General features: G+C 40.0%; 1 protein-coding gene and 1 non-coding gene across 2 annotated transcripts in view; both read left to right on the plus strand.

The window, feature by feature from the left end:
- Window positions 1-21,927, plus strand: part of LOC145414077 (carbonic anhydrase-related protein 10-like) — a 411,901-nt gene that overhangs the window by 326,975 nt on the left and 62,999 nt on the right. Inside the window, exon 4 of the mRNA XM_080283641.1 lies at window positions 11,404-11,595. Within this exon, the coding sequence (XP_080139767.1) occupies window positions 11,404-11,595 (192 nt within the window). The remainder of the gene's footprint in view (window positions 1-11,403; window positions 11,596-21,927) is intronic.
- Window positions 10,915-11,034, plus strand: LOC145414325 (5S ribosomal RNA). The gene has a single exon (XR_013899864.1). It is a non-coding gene; the product is annotated as a 5S ribosomal RNA (ribosomal RNA).

The raw sequence follows: 21,927 nt of genomic DNA on the forward strand, positions 1-21,927 counted from the left end.
TACTTTTAAGTCCAAAAATTGTCCCCTTACTATTATGCTCCAGTTTTTTCACCATCTGTTATAATATTTTCTTATTTATTTTGTGCTGTTGGTACAATTTTCATTTCAGTCATGTTTTTTGTATTTTCCATTGGCAGTCAAGTTTATTCAATCTCTATTTCTCTTCCAGTACACACTGGACCATCATTCTACATGAATTTCCTTGATATGTTAAAATTTGTGCAATATCATCCACACATGCCATATCTGTGTTTCTGTGGGTAGATTGTGGTATATCTCTGTTGTATATTATGGAAAATGTTGGTGAGAGAATACTACCTTCTGTGGCAGCACTTGCTAATTCTGTTATGCTGCTCAGTTTTCTTCCCATGTTTTTTCTGGCCTCTGTGTCATCTAAAATGTCACATAGATTTTTTTTTTTTTTTTTTCAAATTTTTTCAAGTAAGCCACATTGTAGTAATTTAAATATTAGGTCACTATGCTTCTTTGAGGATTTGAGGATGTATAGGAACCTTATTATGAAGTTCTAGGAAGGTAGTTGTCTGTGATTAGTTGCCAAGACCGGATGTTGGTTCTGTAATTCTCAGCAGAATTATAGCAGTTAGTAGTATGCTGGAAGGTCTGTGTAGAAAGGAGGGTGTGATGTTTGTTGATGTTTGGGACAGTTTTAGTCACGACAGGAGTTTGTATGGTAGAAGCATCCTTCACCTCAATAGGGTAGGAAAGACTAGGTTAGGTATGATTCTCGATTAGTGTTAGGTTTGCTTTTGGTAGTGACAGAGAGGTGGAAAGAGTGACAGTTAATGGTGTAGCTGTTAATAATGAAATCCCTAAGATCAATGGGGGTTGGATAAATGGGGAAAGATCAGCTCACCAGGATAATCAGGTGCATCTGACTTCACTTTGGGTGCAAGTAGAAAATCAGAGGCTTAGTGGAGAGAGGAACTGCAAGGTCATCAGCATCTCACAGGAATGCACACAAGGTGAAATAAAGTATCGGTGGACAGTGGATCTGATGCTTGCCATGCCTACCTTATACATTCATTAGCATTATCAGCACACACAGACACGCCAATATGCATTGCCAATTATGTGAACCACGTTACCCTCCAATTACACTGTGTAACGAACTTATATAAATTTTTTGTTTATGTTGATTTCTACATCATTTCTGTTCAGTATCAGTGCGTAGATTCCGAATATGCTATTTGTTTTTGTGTAAATCTAGAGTTACAGGAATTATTCAACAACATATGTACCGTACAAGGACAGGAACTGGAACTTGTTACCGTTTCGAGAATGTTGAGAATGTCAAAGAATTTATATACTTCCGGGTGTATATTATGAATATAACTAGAAAATGAGCAGAGAGTAACATCACAAGGAATGCAGGGCACATAATATCTAGAAATCCACTTTTGATCTTGACTTTCTTCTGTAAATGTGATGACAATTGCGCAACAATCCCCAAACGTAATTGCCCATCATCGCCTCGTTCCACCTGCCCTGATATCTGGTTTCCATCAGCATAATGACTTGGTGGAACCGTTCGCCAAGCTCCTCGCTGACTGCGCCCAAGTTGCTTTTGAAGAAATCAGGGTGGGAATGCAGATAGTGCAATTTGATTGACATTCTGCATCCAAGCCAGTTAAATCCGCCGATAAGGTCATTGACGAGCTGTACAGAATCTGGTCTCCTCTGGTTGCCAAGAAAACCTTCCACAACCCCTCTGAAAGCATTCCAAGCATGCTCTTCATCATCGGTCATTTTACCCTGGAGTTCACGATTGCAAGCATTCTTCAAACTTGCGGCCTGGTGAATATGCCAGCTACCCCCTTTTTCATTCTTGACTTGGGAAACATGGATAGGATATGCAAAAATGCATCACCATCCTTGTCAATGGCTTTCACGAATTGTTTCACTAGACCAAATTTTGTGTGTTGCAACGGTAGCAATACGTTCTCTCTGGAGATCAGTGGAGCTCTCAGAACGTTGCACGAGCTTGATGTGAGACTCTCTCTGAGAGGCCAGTCTTTCCTCACGAAATGTTCTGCATTGCTCTAGCTGTCCCACAAGCATAAAAAACATGAGTACCGGTACTTTGTATTACTGCCTTGCATTCCAAGTAGGAACGAAGTCATTTTGATATCCCCACAAACCTCCTAGTTGTGATCTGAGTACTTGATCTCTATCAGACAAATCTTCACATTCTCATGGCCTTCTTTTGTTTCCACAGATTGTGCAACTCGAATTGATGGGAGCTCGTTGCCTTTATGCAAAAGTACAGGTTTTAGGCTCTTCTCGGAACTGTCTATGAAGAGTCCCCATTCTGAGGCCTTGTAATCCACTGCCATGGCTTGGAACAAACCCCTAACATCAAAGCAATAACACGACGAGGTTTCTTCACAAAACTTAAAGCAGGATGCAAACTTGCCATGGCAATTCCTATAACTCAACTTGCAACTGGGATCCAAGTTTCATTCACTTAGATGTGATGCCAGCAGCTCAGCATTGGACTTGGTGAGTCCTAAATCCAGTTCTCGCTGATTGGGAAAGTGTGGAATGTCTCCAGAACATTCTCCAACATACGGTTCATCATCACTTTCCCCTCCATCATTGACGATGTCCTCATGGTCAGATGTCCGCAGGAGGGACAGGAATCGCCAGCTCATCATTGTGAGGCACCAGAGAGATCGAAGAAGGCAAATTTAGATTTACAATGTTCTTTTTGCCAATAATGCTCTTTGCATCACTTATGTCAACCGTGCAAAGAAAACAATCATCATGGTGATTCGAAGGCTCTGTCACACTCTCAGAATTCCAAAAGGCATCTTCTTTCTCGCTCCTCGTAGCCAAGCTTCAAGCGCAGAGCGACAGCTACCACAAGTGTAATGCGGAGCCCAACCTTGATCTCTCATTGCCACGTCAAAATATGCTTTATTTGTACGGGCAAAGTTGGCATCAAGATGGATTTTGTGTTTGATCATCTTTGGTCCAATATATTCTCCACATACCTAACAAAGTGTATCAGTTGACAGCTTGCAAGTACATCTACTGGTCATTCTCATCAATAGAAACATCTTTAGGAACAGCTCAGAAACACACCTACCAGCCGAACTAACAAAGTGAGACTAGCTCATCAAGTGAACTGACCCGATCCACGTTGCACGACACAATAAATGGTCATATCAGCAACACCTGCATGGGTGCAGATGGCGTGTGTGTGTGTGTGTGTGACATGGTAAGCGATAAGTCAGCCATCACATCGGCGCGTGGTAACAAGAATGCAAATAAACAATTGTCAATTGTTGACAATAACCTAGAGATAGACAAACAAAACATACATCATTGGAATCAGTCTGGAAAACTGAGTCTAGCAAGACCAAAAAAAAAAAATGAATAAACAAATACTTTGTTACGCAGAGTTATATTTGTCTGTCATGCGGAATTCTCAATGGCTCATTGAGTATGAAAATATGTTTTTCTAAACATATAATATTTACTGCTGTATATGTTAACGATATTTCATTGGCTGGCAATATATGATATGCACCTAGCGGTAGGGATACCAACGTGTGGTATGTCGGCCACAAACACTTCATTCTCCATCGTTCTGTGGAGTCGTCTTTCATGCATATAGTGCACCAATCCTTTTTATTCCTTGTGTACATCGTCTGAGGGTTAAAATGATTAAACAGTGCTCATTTTGGTGTGCCTTACAGCTTTACTAGATTTATCTGTACAATGAATATTATGTATTTGAATACTAGGACCTTTATTTCAAAGTGAGACGAATTAATTACCTTCACCAAGGAAGTTATGATTTCTCCCGCATTGGTCGGTTTGTCTGTTTGTCTCTCTGTCTGTTAGCAGGATTATTAAAAAAGTTATGAACGGATTTTGAAGAAATTTTGTGAAAAGGTGGTCCATGGGCTAAGGAAGAAGTTCTTAAATTTTGGGCCGCATCCGGATCCGGAGCGTCTCGTACAATATCTCAAAAAGTTCTCAGTTAATATTAATGAAATATTGTGGAAAGGTGGGCCATAGACCAGGAAAGAATTTACTAAATTTTGGAGCAGACCTGAATCTGGATCCTATATCCACGGATCCGGATCCTTTTTAGTGGAAATGGCATTGGCGGAGGTATGCGCTCTCTGAGGCTTTCTAGTTATTTATACAACTACCGACAGTTATGATTACAGAAGCATGGTTAAGCCCTCGTGACAAGCACTATTGGATAAGTATTGCTACAAAACTATACTACATTTAAACTACAATGGCACTCAGTAGAGCGTATACCTCCGCCAAAGTCCAACATGCAGTTGGAAAAAGACTACCCCATATAAATACATTTAAATCCACTACATCGGGAGTTTTATATGGATCAGCGTCAAACTGTACACATTCGTAGATACCAACATCCTAAATATGCCTGATTTTTTTTTTTTTTTCATCAAGATCTGTGCAATATTCACTGAAAAATTTACGAAAATGTCGAAAGATGCTCTATCTCGCAATGTTAAAGTGAAAAAAAAAAAAAAATGGATCCTAACCTTTATCCGGATCAGCCCGAAAATTTAATGAGTCTATTCTGGGCCAAGGCCCATTCTTCTACTAAGTGTCGTGGAAATCCGTCCAGTAGTTTTTGTGTAATCTTGCTCACAAACCAACCAACTAACCAACAAACAAACGGACAGGATGAAAGCATAACCTCCTTGGAGGAGGTAAATAAATAGACGCGTCATTTTGGGGGACTTAAATAATCCGACAACTGACTGGCAAAATTCTTGTGCAGACAAAGTAATAATAGGTTGTTAGTACCGAGAGTTGACGCATTTTTTAGTCAGGTACCGAATTCACCGACGAGCGATAATATTTTCAATATTGCCCTAACAACATAAATTTATGTGATGGTGAAAATTTTAGCAACAACGATGATAATGTCTTGAAGTTAACACCGACTATAGGACCGGCATAAATAGCCTTTTTGTTCTTAACCTTTAAAAAGCTTCGAGAATATAAGAAATTTCCAACACCAACGGTATTATGTTGCTACAGACGGATAACGTCGAAGAAATGTGAGAAATATTCGCTAATCGATTGCTGTCTATCGAACGAAAAAATATACCGAGAATTACCCTAAGAAATAACCACATTAATATACCGGGCTGGATGTCGAAGAATACTGAAGAAACCATTGGTAGGAAGAGAAGAGCATATAAATAATATAAGTACGTACAGAAAATCACCATGACAGTACCGGATGTTTTTTAATTACAGGGGCAATGTACGCAAATTATTCAGGAAACTAAACGATACTACTAGGTGAAAATTTCTCGCGGGGGAAAATCAAACCCTAAATTATTTTTTCGTTGTGTGAGGTGTAAAAAAAAAAAATGTAAATGATAGCATAGACCCTCTAATAAGCTCGGAAGGCGATCTCGTCCATGATAACGAAGCAATAGCAACATTGCTGAATGATTCATTGTGTTTTCACAATAATATTAATAATGTAAACATTCCCATCCCTCCATTGGTTTTCTCAGAACCAGAATATGATAAGTTATCAATCAATGAAATTGACAGGACAAGAATTGCTAAATTATCTCCAGAAAATCGACCCAAATAAATTAACTGGCCCAGATCAGACATCTTCCATATTGTGTGAATGTTACAGACAGTTTGCCTTTCCTATAACTATAATATTCAATAAATCATTAACTGAATGTAGAGTACCTGATCAATGGAAGCTCGCTAATATATCACTGATCAAAAAAAAAAAAAAAAAGTAATAAAAAAATACTCCACAAATTATTGGCGAATAAGCCTAACATCAGTACTATGTAAATTTTTTGAAAAAAATTAGGATAAAATTACCGTATTCCTTAATAAACATAATCTTATTACAGATAATTAGCACGGGCTTCATAGTAATAGATCATACGTTGCAACTTTGCTTAAATTTTTTTTCAAACATATACAATAACTAGGACGCAAAAATATCGTCAAATGTCATCTACCTAGATATCCAGAAAGCATTTGATCAGGTTCTCCATCTAATACTACTAGAAAAACTAAAAGCCCACTGGCGCTCTATTAAATTATGCTATTGGTTAAGGAACAGCAAGCAGCCGGTAGTGATATAATGGCGAATCATCAGACTGGCTAACAGTAATAAGTGTAGTTCTTCTTGGGTCAGTTCGAGGACCAGTTCTTTTCACTGTCTATATCAGTTAGAAAATGGACTCGCTTCTAAGGCAGCGTAATTTGCAGACGACACTAAAATTGGAGTCATAGTAATTATGAAAGCAGACTGTGAATTATACAAAACGGCCTGGCTAAGTTAACACATTGGAGTGCAAAATGGCAGATGAAATTTGATGTAGATAAATGTAAGGTAGTGAACTTTGGCCACAAAAACATTAGATATGAATACCGCATGTTCGATACTCCACTGACGGAAGTAAAATACAAGAAGGATTTAGGAGTTATCTGCAACGATCTCCAAAACTCCAATGTATAGTAGCTAGTAACAAGGTAAACAAAGTGCTCGGCTTCACTGCAAGAAAGTTTCATCATAAAACGTCCGATGTAATTTCTAAGCTTTATATGTTATTAGTTATACACACCTAGAATACTGTGTGCAGCACTGGTCACCGATTCTTATTATGGTCGAAGACAGGCTCGAGAGAGTGCAGTGCAGAACCACAAAAATGGTCCCATCCCTGCGAAATTTGCCATCCGAAAAGCGACTAAAGAAACCAAATATGTTTTCCCTGAAAAAGGAATGACTCAGTGAAGATCGAATACTTAAATATTTAAATTTCAATACTTTAATATATAAAATTCTTAACACAGGTGACGGTGTCAGATATGAAAAATCGTTGGAAATACAGAATGATTCTGTAACTAATAAGAATTAAATGAAACTCAAGAGATGCAGCACTAATATAGGGAAAAACAACTCGTGCCGTGGAACAATGGAATAGGCTACCAGCCACAATAGTCAGTGCAATACGTCTGAAGCTGCCGCACAGAATATACTCCAGAAGCATGATAGTTTTTATTTCAGTTTTCTTATTTTCTTTATTTATTATCAACCCTTTGACCTAGACTTTTGACAGACTGCTCTCAAAATCGGACTACTTCATTCTTGCCTTCCCCTCATACCTTCTACTAAGTTGGGTAGAAATCGGTTCTAAACTGTCTGAAGACCATTAACACTAATTTTTTACTTTTCCATGTAGCCTTGAACTTTGACGGGTTGTTCTCAAAATCAAATTCTTTTATTCTTACCTAACCCTAAACCCTTCCACAAAATTTGCTCTAAATTGGATAAAAACTGTTTACACTGATCCTGACATGTAATCGTGACCGTTGTTCTATTGTTCTAAATAATAACAGGTTAACTTCAACGGCTGATCCACAACCCTTCCATCAAGCTTGGTTCATATCAGTGCAAAACTGTTTTAGTTGTTTGGTTCATACGCAGACAGACGGATCGAACTTTGTATTCGGACCGATTGTTCTCAAAATCGAACCATCTCATTCTTGTATTACTCTTAATGTTTCCACTAAAGCTGCTGTAAATTTGGCTGAAACTGTCTACGTTCTTCCTGGACGAAACCTTGACCTAGCCCCGTGACTTTCACCTTTGACCTAGTGTTATCAAAAACGATACGTCTTCCCCGTGGTTGACCCTCACCCCTTCCACAAAATTTAATTAGAAACAGATAAAAACTTTTTTTTGTTCACACACACACACACACACACACACACACACACACACACACACACACACACACACACACACACACACACACACACACACACACACACACACACACACCGCGTAAAACATGAAACACGTTCTCGCTTGGTGAAGCGGAGTACAAATAGTGAATTAAGTAAAATGTTATTCTAATTGAACCACCCACGAGTGAGCAACTAATCACTCGAATTCAATAGTCAGTCGCTGAACCTCTGTGCTCCCGATTGGCGAGTGAAAGTCTAGATGATAGATACGGATATTTCTTATGTTGGGTTTTATTCAATGAAGAACAACAAAATCATTTACACTTCTTGATGTGATTGGGTCCTAAATTAGGCCACTAATGCACTTGATTTGGGTAGCACGTATGTACGCTCAATTCAGTTATAACGTCCTTGTATTCAGCAGTGATTCGTAAATCAGTAAAACACTGAGCACATTTTTTTCCAGCCTCACTACCACACCTGATGGCTTAGAAAGTCTGATTACAACAGGATTTTCTAGTGGACCCAAACTCTGTCATCGCGCCATTCCGTGAGCCACATTTTAATTATATGTTTTGTGAGTTTCAGCTTTGACATCTCTTAACAGTTGAATAATTAACCTAATGTATAGGCAGAAACTGTAGAATTTTTACCCAGTGTACAATTCTATAGCAAACACCTCGGCTTTCCGACGATGGCCTCATCCTGAACGGTTCCAAGTCACCTTGTTCACTGTCAACGGGCTATCCTCCTCATCTCACACCACGTTCATTCATATACCTGTCTACCTCGTCCCTCCACCTAATCCCCGGTCTTCTTCTTCCCTTTTCCCTCTCCATCTCATCCACATACACAGCTAATCAGCCTCTCGTCTTCCTTTTTTCCACATGGCCAAACTATCTCTGGGTACTTCTAATACTTTCAAGCACATACAGGTCACCACCAGAACGCTCCAGAATGTCCATACATTTGCCTGTCTTTCCGTGAAAACTGCTTTCGGATAACTCACTTCCACTTCTCTTAGTACTGATTGATTGTCCAGCACAGTTAAATCTTCACTTCGATACATTAGAGTGGCGATCACATTACTGTCATGCAACGACGTTTTTACATCTTTGGTCATCGCCCTCTTGCTTACCACTGGCCTCAGTAGACTTGGAACCTTCGTTCGCTGCAGTGCTCTTCCTCTCACTTCATCCTCTAAATTCTCTTTCCTGCTCATTATATGATTTAGATATTTGGAGGCGCTCACTTTCTCTCTTTCTTAACCATTGAGCCTTACTAAATTCCCTGGCGTAATCCCTCTCATAATCATAAATTTCTCTCTTCTACATAATTCTTTCAAAGTTCGTTTTTGCACACACTCTCAGACTTATTCACCAAGCCATCATAACTCCCATTCATCTTCATTTAACAGTAGAGGCAGTGTACAGTACATATGCTACCTACATAATAAAATTGTGGGTACAGTTTCTACCCTTTTAACTCTTCATAGAACAGTTAACAGAAAGCTTTCTGGTTGTTTATTTTCATCTCATGTAAACGATGGAAGCCACCCTATTGAACTAAGTGTGGCATGATCTTGTAAGGGGTGGACTTACCGAGATGCTGATGGCTCCGAAAACTCGCAGCTCACCTTTTCACATGGGAGGGCGGGAAAAGGTCACACGTCACGGTGGCTCCTCCGGGTACTCCGGCTGATAGGTCACACGTAGGCCGCCGTAGCACAGGCTGATCCATATATACGGTGGCTCGTCTATTGTGTCCCCCTGTCTTGTGTGATGGCAGGACAGCTTTAGTTTGCTGATGTGAGGAGCGTAGACATATTATCTGTCTTTTGAAGTCAGTAATCATCTACCCAATAAAAAGGAGATAAAAAAGAAACATGAAAACACCGTCAACGAAGAGGCAAGAAGAGCAATGTATATGGATCACCCTTCATTGTTCCTCACGTGGGCACTATCTAAAGAATTATATCTCATATTTTTCATAGTTTTCGAAGATTCTAAATCTCCCACCTTCCGCTTCCCATCCTCTGTGGTCAGCATCATGAACAAGTCTCGACAATGGATTGTTGTTGTTTGCTGGGTGGATAACACTGACTGTTCCATGTGTTATGTTTCACCTTGCCAGTACCTGGAGAATTTTTGTGTTTTGCGGGGACGAATCAGTCAGCGTTTCCTGTGTTCACCTAAATCCTTTTCTACTTCCTGTCAAAATTTTGCATGTTTTATGTACTGCTTATTTTATGTACAATTTTTTTGCAGTTGATTACAAAGTTCAAATGGCAACAAAAATATCTACATTCCTCACACCAATAGACTGAACCATCTCCTTAACACACAAGATACTCCAACTTATGGTCCACCTTGTATACACACGACTTTTTAAAGACCATCAGAGACTCTAAACAAAAACTTAAGCCACCACATGCCCTTTCATACCGCATAAAAAGAAAATTAGGTGGTTTAGTCTGCAGGTTCCGTGTAAATAGGCATTCGGAATTAAAAGAGTGAAAATTTTGGGCATATTAACCTCTTCAATCCCATGACGTATTTTTATTTATATCTTGGTAGCTCTAGACACTTTTATTCAGCTTATGAGAAACGTCTGGAGATAGCAAGAATAAAACAGAATGTGCATCCATGATTGACGTCATGAAGGGAAATATGTGTGAGAAAATAATAAATTTGACCTTTCTACATCGATTCTGATGTATTGCGTAAAAGTGGAATACAATCTAGCCAGTTCTGTCTTTACATGTGTTTTGAAACAGACCGTCATAGATTAGGGGTCTGCCTACACCTCGGCGCTCTAAGTTTTAACAGCACAACCCTTAATGTTTACTTTCATGACAAGCCTGTCTTGATTTCAAACAGTGTTGATACTGTAATGGTGCAGAGGTAAAGAGCAGAAGACGTGCATGTCAGCTAGAATTCCCAAGAGGTGCCTCAAGGCTTTCAGTGATACAATTCCACCAGGGGAGCATTGGGCTCGTTCTTTTTTTCTTTTTTAACGATTATCATTGCATAGGAATTTACTTTTTCTTTGTATCGTGGATGAAGATGCTTATAAACGTAAATATCTACTACTGTATCTATCTGTCTATCTATCTATATATATATATATATATGCCCTGTATACCGTATATATTACGATGATAATTGGCCATACCACGTTGAGTACACCGCTTCCCGTCAGATCAGCGAAGTTAAGCAACGTTGGGTCTGGTTAGTACTTGGATGGGTGACCGCCTGGGAACACCAGATGCTGTTGGCATCCCTACGTGTCAAGTGGGGTTGGTGGAGGATTAGTGCCCCTCCCTGTAAAACAATTAACTCTGAGCCCTAGGCCACCCCGTCTGGGATACATGGCGCCTGGCAATGAATGAATGAAATGAATATTTTGACTCCATCGTAGTAGCACTATACAGCACATTCGTTTTTTTTTTCTGTTCCATTTTTCCCTTGCTTTACATTACATAAAGCTTGATTTTTCCATTACTTTTTTTTTTTTTTTTTTTTTTTTTTTTTTTTTTGAGAACGCTGTTTTCATGACGATGATATTTTCACATAATGTCTACATTTTAGACCCTCACATTTTCCCCTCATTTCGCCTACGTTGCAGAACCTAACTTACTTCTTTCAGGTGGAGGGTGTGCTAGTCAACACGGGTCACAGTCTGGAGTGGCGTGTGAGGTCATCCTCGTCCCCTGCAGTGAACCTCTCTGGCGGGCCCCTCTCCTACACCTACGCCGTCAGCCACCTCACACTGCACTTCGGCGAGAGAGACCTGCAGGGATCAGAACACACCATAGCAAACCACGCCTTCCCTGCCGAGGTGAGAGAGAGAGAGAGAGAGAGAGAGAGAGAGAGAGAGAATTATATGGAGGGTGAGTTAAGGATGACAAGAAGTAAACTACAGCATAGAAAACTGAAGCTGAAAAGAAATAGGTAAAAAAGGACAAGTAGCGAAAACTAATAAAAATAGGGGGGACAGACATGAGACTAAATCATACTGCAATAATTAAATACTGGGAAATGTGAAAGACGGAATTAAGAGGCACTGTGTGATAGAGAAACCGATGAAAATGTGAAAAATGAAGAGATAGACGAACAGCAGGAAGGAAAGAGATGTATGTGAGGAAAACGGTAGAAGGAATAACGTAGGAAAGTGATGTCATGATGCAAGAATGTAAGATATGGAAAAATGGAATAAGGGTTTCAGGTATCCTTACTGACTGCACGGGAATCATTTAAAGTGAAATTCAATTTTTACCGAGTCCAAATCTTCCTCTAAAATAGGAATTACATCCGGGTTCCCAACTGCATACCTGAGAGAACAGAAATTAGTAGGAAACATTGTCCAAAGTCTGCCCGGCTCGAGCATCAAACAAGATTTCTTCAGGCTGCAGGCTGGATGTGCTAACCAAAACACTACAGATTCCCCCCGGATTTCAGATATGAAACAAGTAGAAAATGAAAATGATGGGTAGGTTCATCACACAAAGGAAAGAAAGAACGGTGTGCCGCTTTACAATTTATGTTATGATTAAGACTGATGAAATCAAAAGTATGACAGATATATTAAAGTAGAAGCAGAGATATTTTGACGAGGAAGAGTAGAAAGAGCAACGAAAATGCAGATTTAATTTCTTGGCTGCGAAAAACGAAACTTGTACCGAAACTGTATTAATTTCCTAATAAATACTGTGTCAGCATCATGCAGTCATCATTTTAACCACTTCAGCCCGAAACTGTGTTTTGTATTTCATTTTCAATAACAAAAGCCGAGATGATTCAGCTCAGTGGTGAAAAGTTAAATGAAGGATGTGTCTGCCCTCAACAGCTCGAAAGATTCCTTTGCCAAATAACATCGTCTGGAGATAAGAATACCATATATATATATATATATATATATATATATATATAGATATATATATATATATATATATATATATATAAAACCACAGATTGAACAAGTTAATGACATCAGTATGTAAGACGTGAACGTAGATTATAGCTTATTTCAGTACTGATACTGCTGTCAGCGCTAACTGCAAGGCCAGATGACAGTAATTACAGGTAGAACAAAAACTGAAAATTTGGCTTTACCGAAGTCTGAATGGAAAATGTGCTCGTTAAAGATGACTCTTAACTCTTTTATGAACGGGTCATCTCTTTTTCTTTTATTTTGTCTAATACCATACTTTTATAATGAGAAGAGTGAGTATAGAAGCATATGTGTGTTAATACAGTCTGCATCACCTCTGTCATGGCTATTTAAACTCCGTTGATCGCTAACACTAGAAGACTTTATCCAGATAAGGGTGATAATAAGGGTCTGAGTGTTTTAATTATTTTGTCAGAGGTGCCAGACAAACTAAAATCCCGAAACAGATAACACAGAATTATGCTAGATGAGAAAAAACACCTTCTTCATTGCTTTACTCTGCCCACTTTAATTTGAGGAAATGTTGCCTCTCTGTTTCAAATATCGGCCTGTAATAAGAGACTAAGCCTTTCAGTCTGATTATGAATATTTGCTATTATTTTTACTACCTCCAGCCAACTTTAATCTGCTTTGGAAAGACTTCTTTTACTGGAGAAGTTATTGAAGGCTCTTATAATGCCTCCATTTGGATTTAAAAAAAAAAAAAAAAAAAAATCTAAGTTGAATGTAATAGCCTGGAGGTGACTGGCATAAGCTAAGCCGTTGAAGTGAAAGAGCTGACATTAAAAGACATTAAAATTGCTATTGGAAAGTATGAAGAAACAGTGATGTATTTTGCCAGTGAACTACAAGAAATGGAATCATCCCTCCCACATTTAAGGTAATTCAGAAAACTGCTGGGTAAAATCTAGTCACCCTCAAAAAACTTACTGTCTTTACACTGAAAATGCAGTTGTTTAAAAATGAAACCAGAAGAAAATATTAAAACATCAAGAAATAAAACGCCGAGAACTCTTGCCCCGAGCTCTTCACTCAAACCATTGCTCGGTATGCCTCCGACATGTCTTGCACACGGATTTGCCCTACAACCTCCTTGATCTTGCTGGCCATATTCAGTTCACCAACCCTATTGTATCACTGACAAAAGTTTAGACGAAATCCGTCGAGGGGTTCAGGAGATATCACACCCACACTCATAGGACCATGGCCATGGACTACTTAGCCTTGTTAACTTAACCCTTGGCCGGCGGCGGGTTTCCGGCCGCAGCACACGCCTCCCTACCGGTGATTTCCGAGATTTTGGAAAAAATACCCTTACTTCAAACCCTTATATCTGCCAAACTATAAAAGCTAGAGAATTCACTGAAAGTTCATAAGACTCACCAACTCTTCCTCTTTCCAATGAAGATATCCCGAGGTCTCTAGGTGGTCCCGTCGATGAGTAAGGATGAGTTGAAGACGAGTGTTTTTTCACTTTTTGGCGCGCGGCTCGGAGCGCGGGCCACTGGCCATGGTGTTGGCCAAGCCGTCTAGTGTTGGCAGCACTGATTTAAGTAGTGATTGTAACATTGCCCGAGCGTCCTTGGAATGCGGAATATTCCATTCGTTTTTTATACTCCTTACTCACCACCGTGAAAATGAGTCATCACCCGGTTCATGTGGCTCACCCAAGGATTTACCGCCCACACCACCATGCCACTAAGCCCCGTAGGTGTGTGGGAAAAGAAATATCTCGTCGGTTTTCTGTACTCACTTCTTCCGTAAATAATCATATTTCTCCTTTACTAAGACACTTAGAAATGCACTTTACATCACGATTACGGGTAAATGCCCTTTGACAAGTAAATGCTGTTGCTCTTTCACGCATTATCGTAGAGTATGAGGTAATTATTTGTACTGTAAATCAGACTGCCTTGTACTAATCAGGGTTATAGTGAAAATCATATAAATGTTTCACACAACTAACATTATTTGTACTTCACATCACAGATACACTGATGCTCATATTTGGCACAATTCCCCTGAGTACTGAGTAAAATAATTTAGGTATACCGAAGCAGGTATTGTTCAATGTGGCTCGCTCACAAGTGGTTTTCTTTCAGGTAACAGGTAGGCAAACTCAAGGTATATCCAATAATTCTCTAACCAATATCCAATAAACAGTATCAACTCCTGTATTGCACTTACTATAAATCACTTATATGCACTTGTAGAACTTATAAAAGACTTATATCTTAGCACTTTCTATAATTCACTTACAAAATCACACATTTCACTCATTTATGAAAATACACAAACTTCTGCACTGCTGTACACTATTTACACTTCCCCACACACCTGCTCAGTACTCATACTACTCCCGAAGGGCTTGGTTGTGGAGAATCCGCCCTTGAAGTGGTAGGCTGAGGTGTGGGGGAGCGCAAGCAGGCGGCGAGAGTGTGGGGGAAACGGCTCTGCGGCGTTTTTTTTCCACAGATGACCGCCAGGTCCGCGTCACTTTCCCGATGTCCTGGGTCATCTTGCACCTCCTCATCGCCGAAATCATCACTCTCATAGACTGTCCCTTCCTCCTGGAGAAGTCGGAGAGCCCTCTCTGGCGTCGGAGAGTGAGTAGGGGTTGGAGGGCGAGAGAGCTCACTCTCCTCGTGGTAGCTTTTTTTTTCTCCTCAGAGGACGTACTCGTGCTGAGTATACGAGAGACAGTATCGTCAAGGGCACGTCCTATGGCACTATCACTAAGCCCTTTACCTGGCAATAAGGGCAGAACTTGCGCGGGGATTGATGAGGCAATCGGCCCGTCATGGGTGGGACAGAATCGGACTATGTCAAGGAAGATGACGTAGCTCCTCTCGCTACCACTGCCGAGTACAAACTGAACAGCGCAACCGCAGGGTACCTGGGGGTCCTACCTACCCCGTAGGTATCACAGAAAATGGTAGTGTAATCAAACAGTGGCGGGAAGGTGAGTGCGGTATAGCAAGGCAACCGGCGGCCCTCCGCGCCCTCATTCCTGTCCTGCATACACGTCAACCGGTGGATAAGGGTTAATCAGTTTATCGTGCCTTCATGGTGTATCACTGACAAAAGTAAGGTCGAAATCCATCGAGGGGTTCAGAGCTCGCACCCACAAGGATAAACTAAGTTCGTCCCATATGACCTTGACCTTTGACCTCTTGACCTAGCTGAGTCAATCAGTTCATCATCTTCTCGTATTGCATCACTGACAAAAGTTTGGTGGAAATACGTTGATGGGTTCAGGAGATATTGCCTCCACAATAGTATGACAGATGCACGGACTCATGCAAGCACACACGCACGCACGGACCAACCATTCGTTTAATGCCTCCTCCACCATGGGTGGGCAGAGGCACAATGTAGCAAGATAAGCTTATAAAGCGAATGTCCAGGTTATGATCCAGTGGCGCTAAATTTGGCTAAAGTAATGCGTTGTGCTATTTTTCTTGTCCTACTGTTACCTAATTTGACACTCTTCCCACCTTAATAATGTTTATATACAAGAACTCGTATCATGCCACTTCATATGGCATTGCACCATCATTTCATAATGTCTCCAGCCACCTATGATGGAGGAGGCATTACGTGACTCGTCTGTCAGTCCGTGCCTGCGTGGGTGTGTCTGTAACACTCCTGCGGGCGCGACGTCTCCTGAACCCATCAGCAGATTTCCACCAAAACTTTTCTCAGTGATACAGTATGAAGGGTTGATGAAAAGATTAGGTCAGCAAGGTCAGTGGACCAAAGGCTAAGGTCATATGGGATTGACTTAGTTCATCCTTGTGGGCGTGTTATCTCCTGACCCCCTTGACGGATTCTGACCAAATTTTGTCAGTGATACACTATGAAGGGACGATGAGCTGATTAGCTTAGCAAGGCCATGGAGGTAGTATCGTGAGTCCATGCATAAGGCTCGTGGTGGCATACCGTGCGACGCCTTGTGTGGGCAGCTCAGGGCCCGAGTTCTAAGTGTTTCACTATACGAGTATATCTAAGTCTTCGTTAATCTCAGAAGTCATCCCCATCCCCACAATAATAAATCCTACACCAACGAGTAACAAAGAGTCTCATTCCTACCTCAAAAGCTACGACTCATTGGAATCCATATAACCACGACTTAGTGTTCAAATTATGGTAGTGGCCCAGTTCCGTCACGTAAGAGCAAATTAACAATAGGAGGGTAATTGAGACTGAGGTGGGTTGGGTGAGGAGGGAAGAAAGGGAGACCGAGAACGAGCTGTTAAGCACAGTACATAAAAGTGGAAGGAACACTGTCTGGCCGTTGTGAGAAGCCTTGTGTATTCCAGTGATCAGAAGAGTTATTTTGCTTTACAACAAAGGCGACTTAAAAGATCTTAGTAACTATCGACCCATTAAATTACTACCAGTTATTTTCAAACATTTCATTAAAGTCGTACTGAACAAAATAACAGATCTGGAAGAAAACCAACCTTGTGAGCAGGCAGGATTCCGAAGTGGATATTCGACTACTGATCATCTACATCTACACACAATGAATCAGCTAACTGAGAAAACTACAGAATGCAATAAACCACTCTGCTTAGATTTTGTTGAAAACGAAAAGGCTTCCAACTCAGTGGAGCACAGAGCAATTATAAATTCATTGGGAGAACAAGAAGTAATTGAGAACATTGAAAAAATGCTTGAAAACATATATAACGAAGGAACTGCTACAGATAAGTTACCTAAAGACTTGAAAAAAAATAATAATAATAAGATTGAGGAGGGCGTGCATCAGGGAGAAACGATTTCACCAAAAGTATTTACAGCATGCCTAGAAAGCACTCTCAGAAAGGTAGACTTGGAGAACAAAGGAGTAAACACAGATGGAGAAAACATAAACCCTTTCATGTTTGCAGATGACATTGCTCTAATCTCAGAAACTGAAGAGACATTGCAAGAAATGTTAAAATACCTTAATCGAGAAAATCTCAAAGTCGGGCAAAAGATGAACCGGAGTAAAGCTAAAGTAATGTTTAATCCAAATACACTAAAGAGCGTCATCAGAATAAGCGAAAAAATTCTTGATGAGGTAAAGGAGTACAATTACTTGGGTCAAATACTAAAACTAATTAAAGACCATGATAGCAAAGTAAAAAGACGCTTTACAGTTGGATAGAAAGCTGTCAATAAACATAGAGACATCATGAAAAGGAGCAGGCCAGTATATATGAAACGAAATGTATACAACGAAGGTATAATCCCAGCTCTGACGTACGGTCGTGAGACCTGAAAACCGACAAAATCGATAGAAAATCAACTAATCCGTTCTCAAAGAGCAACGGAAAGGTCAGCATGTGTAATACCTGTAAGAGACAAGAAAAGATCAACTTGGGTTAGAGTAATAAAAGAACAGAAATGGAGGTGGACAGGCCATGTAGCAAGAATAAGGGATAACTGATGGAGCAAGAGGCTGACTGACTGGACTCTAAGAGAGTTTAAGTGTAGGAGAAGGCCAGACAGGGAGCAGAGAGATGAGATACACAAGTTTGCTTGCAAAACGTTAGAGAGACTGGCACAGTCAAGGAATTCGTGGAAATGGTTGTGGAGGCCTTTGTTCAGCAGTGGATTTTCAATGGCTGAGATATATATATATATATATATATATATATATATATATATATATATATATATATATATATATATATATATATATATATATATATATTTATATATTGATAGATGGATAGATGTTGACGGATAGATACAGATGCACTGAAAAATATACTAAGGAGAAAGACAGAGGTGCACGCAAAGACATACTGCAATGCAAATGATATATATTTTAAAATGAATTTTGAATGAATGGCTAATTAACAATACTAAAATCTATTCCTAACAGGTTGTACCAGGCACAACAAACCCTGCCCGACAGCAGTTATTTTATTTCCAGCGGTTTTCAAGTTATAGCCCTCTCGAAATCCGTGATCTTGCGTTTGACCTTTCAAGGTCACCCAAGGTCAAAGGTCATGGTGCCAAATGAAAGCCCATATGAGACTTCCTATATTTTGATAATAGGAAATACTGCATCTCTGTCTTCAACCAGTTTCGAGTTATTATCCCCTGAATATCCGTGACCTTGGGTTTCACCTTTTGAGGTAACTTAAGGTCAAGGTCATGATACCAACGATATAGTCATATGGGACTTCCTATATGTTGGTAATAGTATCTATCTTCAACCAATTTCCAGATGTAACCCGTGAACTACCGTTACCTTGACTTTTCCAGGCAACTTAAGATCAAAGGTCAAGGCACCAATTAAAAGCCCATATCGGACTTTCTATATGTTGATAATAATAAATATCTATCTGAAACCAGTTTCGAGTAATAGCACTCTGATTATTCATGACCTTGAGTCAGTCAGGGTCAGAGGTCTTGGTGCCAAATGCAAGCCCGTATGAGAGCTCCTAAATGTTGATATTAGTAAATATCTCTAGCTTTAACCGGTTTCAAGTTATAGCCCCCTGAAAATCCGTGACCATAATTTTGAATTTTCAGGGTCACTTGATTTCCTCCCAAATTTAATCGCTTTCCTTTGGGACCAGTGCCCACATATCCAGAGAGTTGCATGTAATGTCATTCAGCCGTTATTCCGTAATGTTGCTAACAAAGAAACAAAGAAATGCGACCAAAAACAATACTTCGCCAGACTCCGTCCTGGCGAGGTAGTAAATCCTTCCCCTGCACCTACCATCCGTTGAAGACTAATTGGTGGCTTAGAGTGAACCAAGACATTCACATCCCCTGCCGGTTGTATGTTTGGGTGACAGTGCCAGCAGTGACTATAAAATCACTCCCTGATTGGCAGGCAACCACATGAATAGCAATAGTAAGAAAAACAGTAAAGGTAATAGTGACGGCAATAATTATATCATTTTTAATAGAAATAAGAATTATCATAATATTATCAAACAACTAATATTATCATTGATGACGGTGATGGTGATGATAATGATGTTTATGATGATAGCAACAAAAATAGTAATGATAATAATAATAATAATTATTATCATCATCATCATCATCTTATTTAATCCTGTGTTTCCCCATGAGCAGCATAGAAGCCCAGGGTTAGGCAAGTTGGTCCTAACATTTAAGATGAGAGCTACCAGCCTCACTGATCCCTGAGTGGCATCACGTGAGCAATAAACCCCAACCATCCCTTAGATATAAATCCACACTGGCTCAGTCCGACTGAAGTGCCTTAATTACCCAATAAATAACCAGGCGCCATAATTTGGCTATATGATTACCACCCAGCGTAGTAAATGGTTTCCTGGCGTACAGGAAACCATTTGGCTTGTCACTCAGTGTAGAGTCACCCGTAGACAGAAGGAAGAGGGAAGAATGAAGGAAAGAATGACAGAAGAGGAAGAAGGAAAGAAGGATGGAAGAGAAGAAAGAGCAGTCACCCAAGAGCAACACTGCATAGAGTGAGTGGATGGTAAGCGCCCCCATCTACCACTTGATATAATGATAATTAATTATTATTATTATTATTCAGTACTGTACCTCTCTCTCTCTCTCTCTCTCTCTCTCTCTCTCTCTCTCTCTCTCTCTCTCTCTCTCTCTCTGTATATATATATATATATATATATATATATATATATATATATATATATATATATATATATATATATGGAGCCTCTGTGGTACGGTGGTAAAGTGTGTGTTTTCGTACACGAGAGAATGAGGGGTTTGCGCCCCGCCAGGGTAATAAATTTTGGAGCGTTCTTCCGTCCACGTACTGCTTTGGCGGACATAAGGGGTGCTGTGGTTGAACCAGTGTCGCACACTATTAAGTATGCTTGTACGCAGTTGGCTTGCGCAGGCCGATTACACTTGGTTCACAGACTACACACACATCCAAAGCCACTCCAACACTCCAGTCACACAAGCACTTCTCACCCTACATACAATCTCTGCCAGACAGCCTAAGCCACTTGGTAGACATACATTGGCTGTATCGTCCCCACTTTAGTTGGGATAGGCCATATATATATATATATATATATATATATATATATATATATATATATATATATATATATATATATATATATATATATATACTGTATATGTATGTATGTATGTATTGTGTGTGTGTGTGTGTGTGTGTGTGTGTGTAAACTTGCAGATCATCACTGTCGAGCTTGGTGGCAGGGTGGATAGGGTGATGGGCAGATGGGTGGGTGGGTAGGTGGATGGGGTTTGCAGGGTGATCAAGGTGGGTGGTGTGTGTGTGTGTGTGTGTGTGTGGAAGGGGGTAGGGAGTGCATGGGCAGTGGGTTGATGACTGTGTTAAGATGTGAGTGAGTGGTGTAGGGGGTGGTGTGAGGGGGTGAGGTGGAGTGGAGGGAGAGGTGGGGCAGGTTGAGTGGTTGGGTGGGTTGGTGGGTGGGCAGGGTGGATGGATGGATGACTGAGTGTTTGGGTGAATGGTTTGTGGTAAAATAGGTCCATTGTGAGAATAGGTCCATGATAGGAATAGGTCCACGTGGGAAAATAGGTCCATTGGTAACATATCATTGGGAAAATGGCCCCAAGAAGGAACATGGGCCCAGTGGATGAAAATTGGTCCATGTGGGGATATTGGCCCATGAGAAAAGTTGGCCCAAGGGAATAATAGGTCCTTTGTGAAAATAGCTCCATGGAGGGAAAATAGGTTCATGACAGGAAAATGGAACAGGTCCGTGGCAATATATATATATATATATATATATATATATATATATATATATATATATATATATATATATATATATAGATAGATAGATAGATAGATAGATATAGATATATACAGTATATATATATAGATAGATAGATATAGATATAGATAGATAGATAGATAGATCCATGGAAAAACAGATCGAATGAGTAAAACAGAGCAAACTAGAGGGGCATTCAGTGGAGTGCATCTCTCCGACAAGAGCAACGTAATATCCAAATCATTCTTCATAATGGGTTAGGGTTTCTCATCATTGATTAAGGTTTTCCAAAAAAAAATTTCCAGATCCAGTATCTGTGATACAATGTGGATCGGTCCCAAAAGTTAATCGATTGTTCCCTGGGACATGGGCTGTCTGCCCACAGAGTTTGGTCCGGATCTCTCTCTTAGTTTTTGAGTAATCCTGCTAACAGACAAGCAAGCAAACAAACAAACAAAAAATCACGGGTAAAAAC

The sequence above is a fragment of the Coenobita brevimanus genome, chromosome 98 (assembly GCF_032717465.1).
Source record: "Coenobita brevimanus isolate Jiangsu-jjx chromosome 98, ASM3271746v2, whole genome shotgun sequence".
Lineage (NCBI taxonomy): Eukaryota > Metazoa > Arthropoda > Malacostraca > Decapoda > Coenobitidae > Coenobita > Coenobita brevimanus.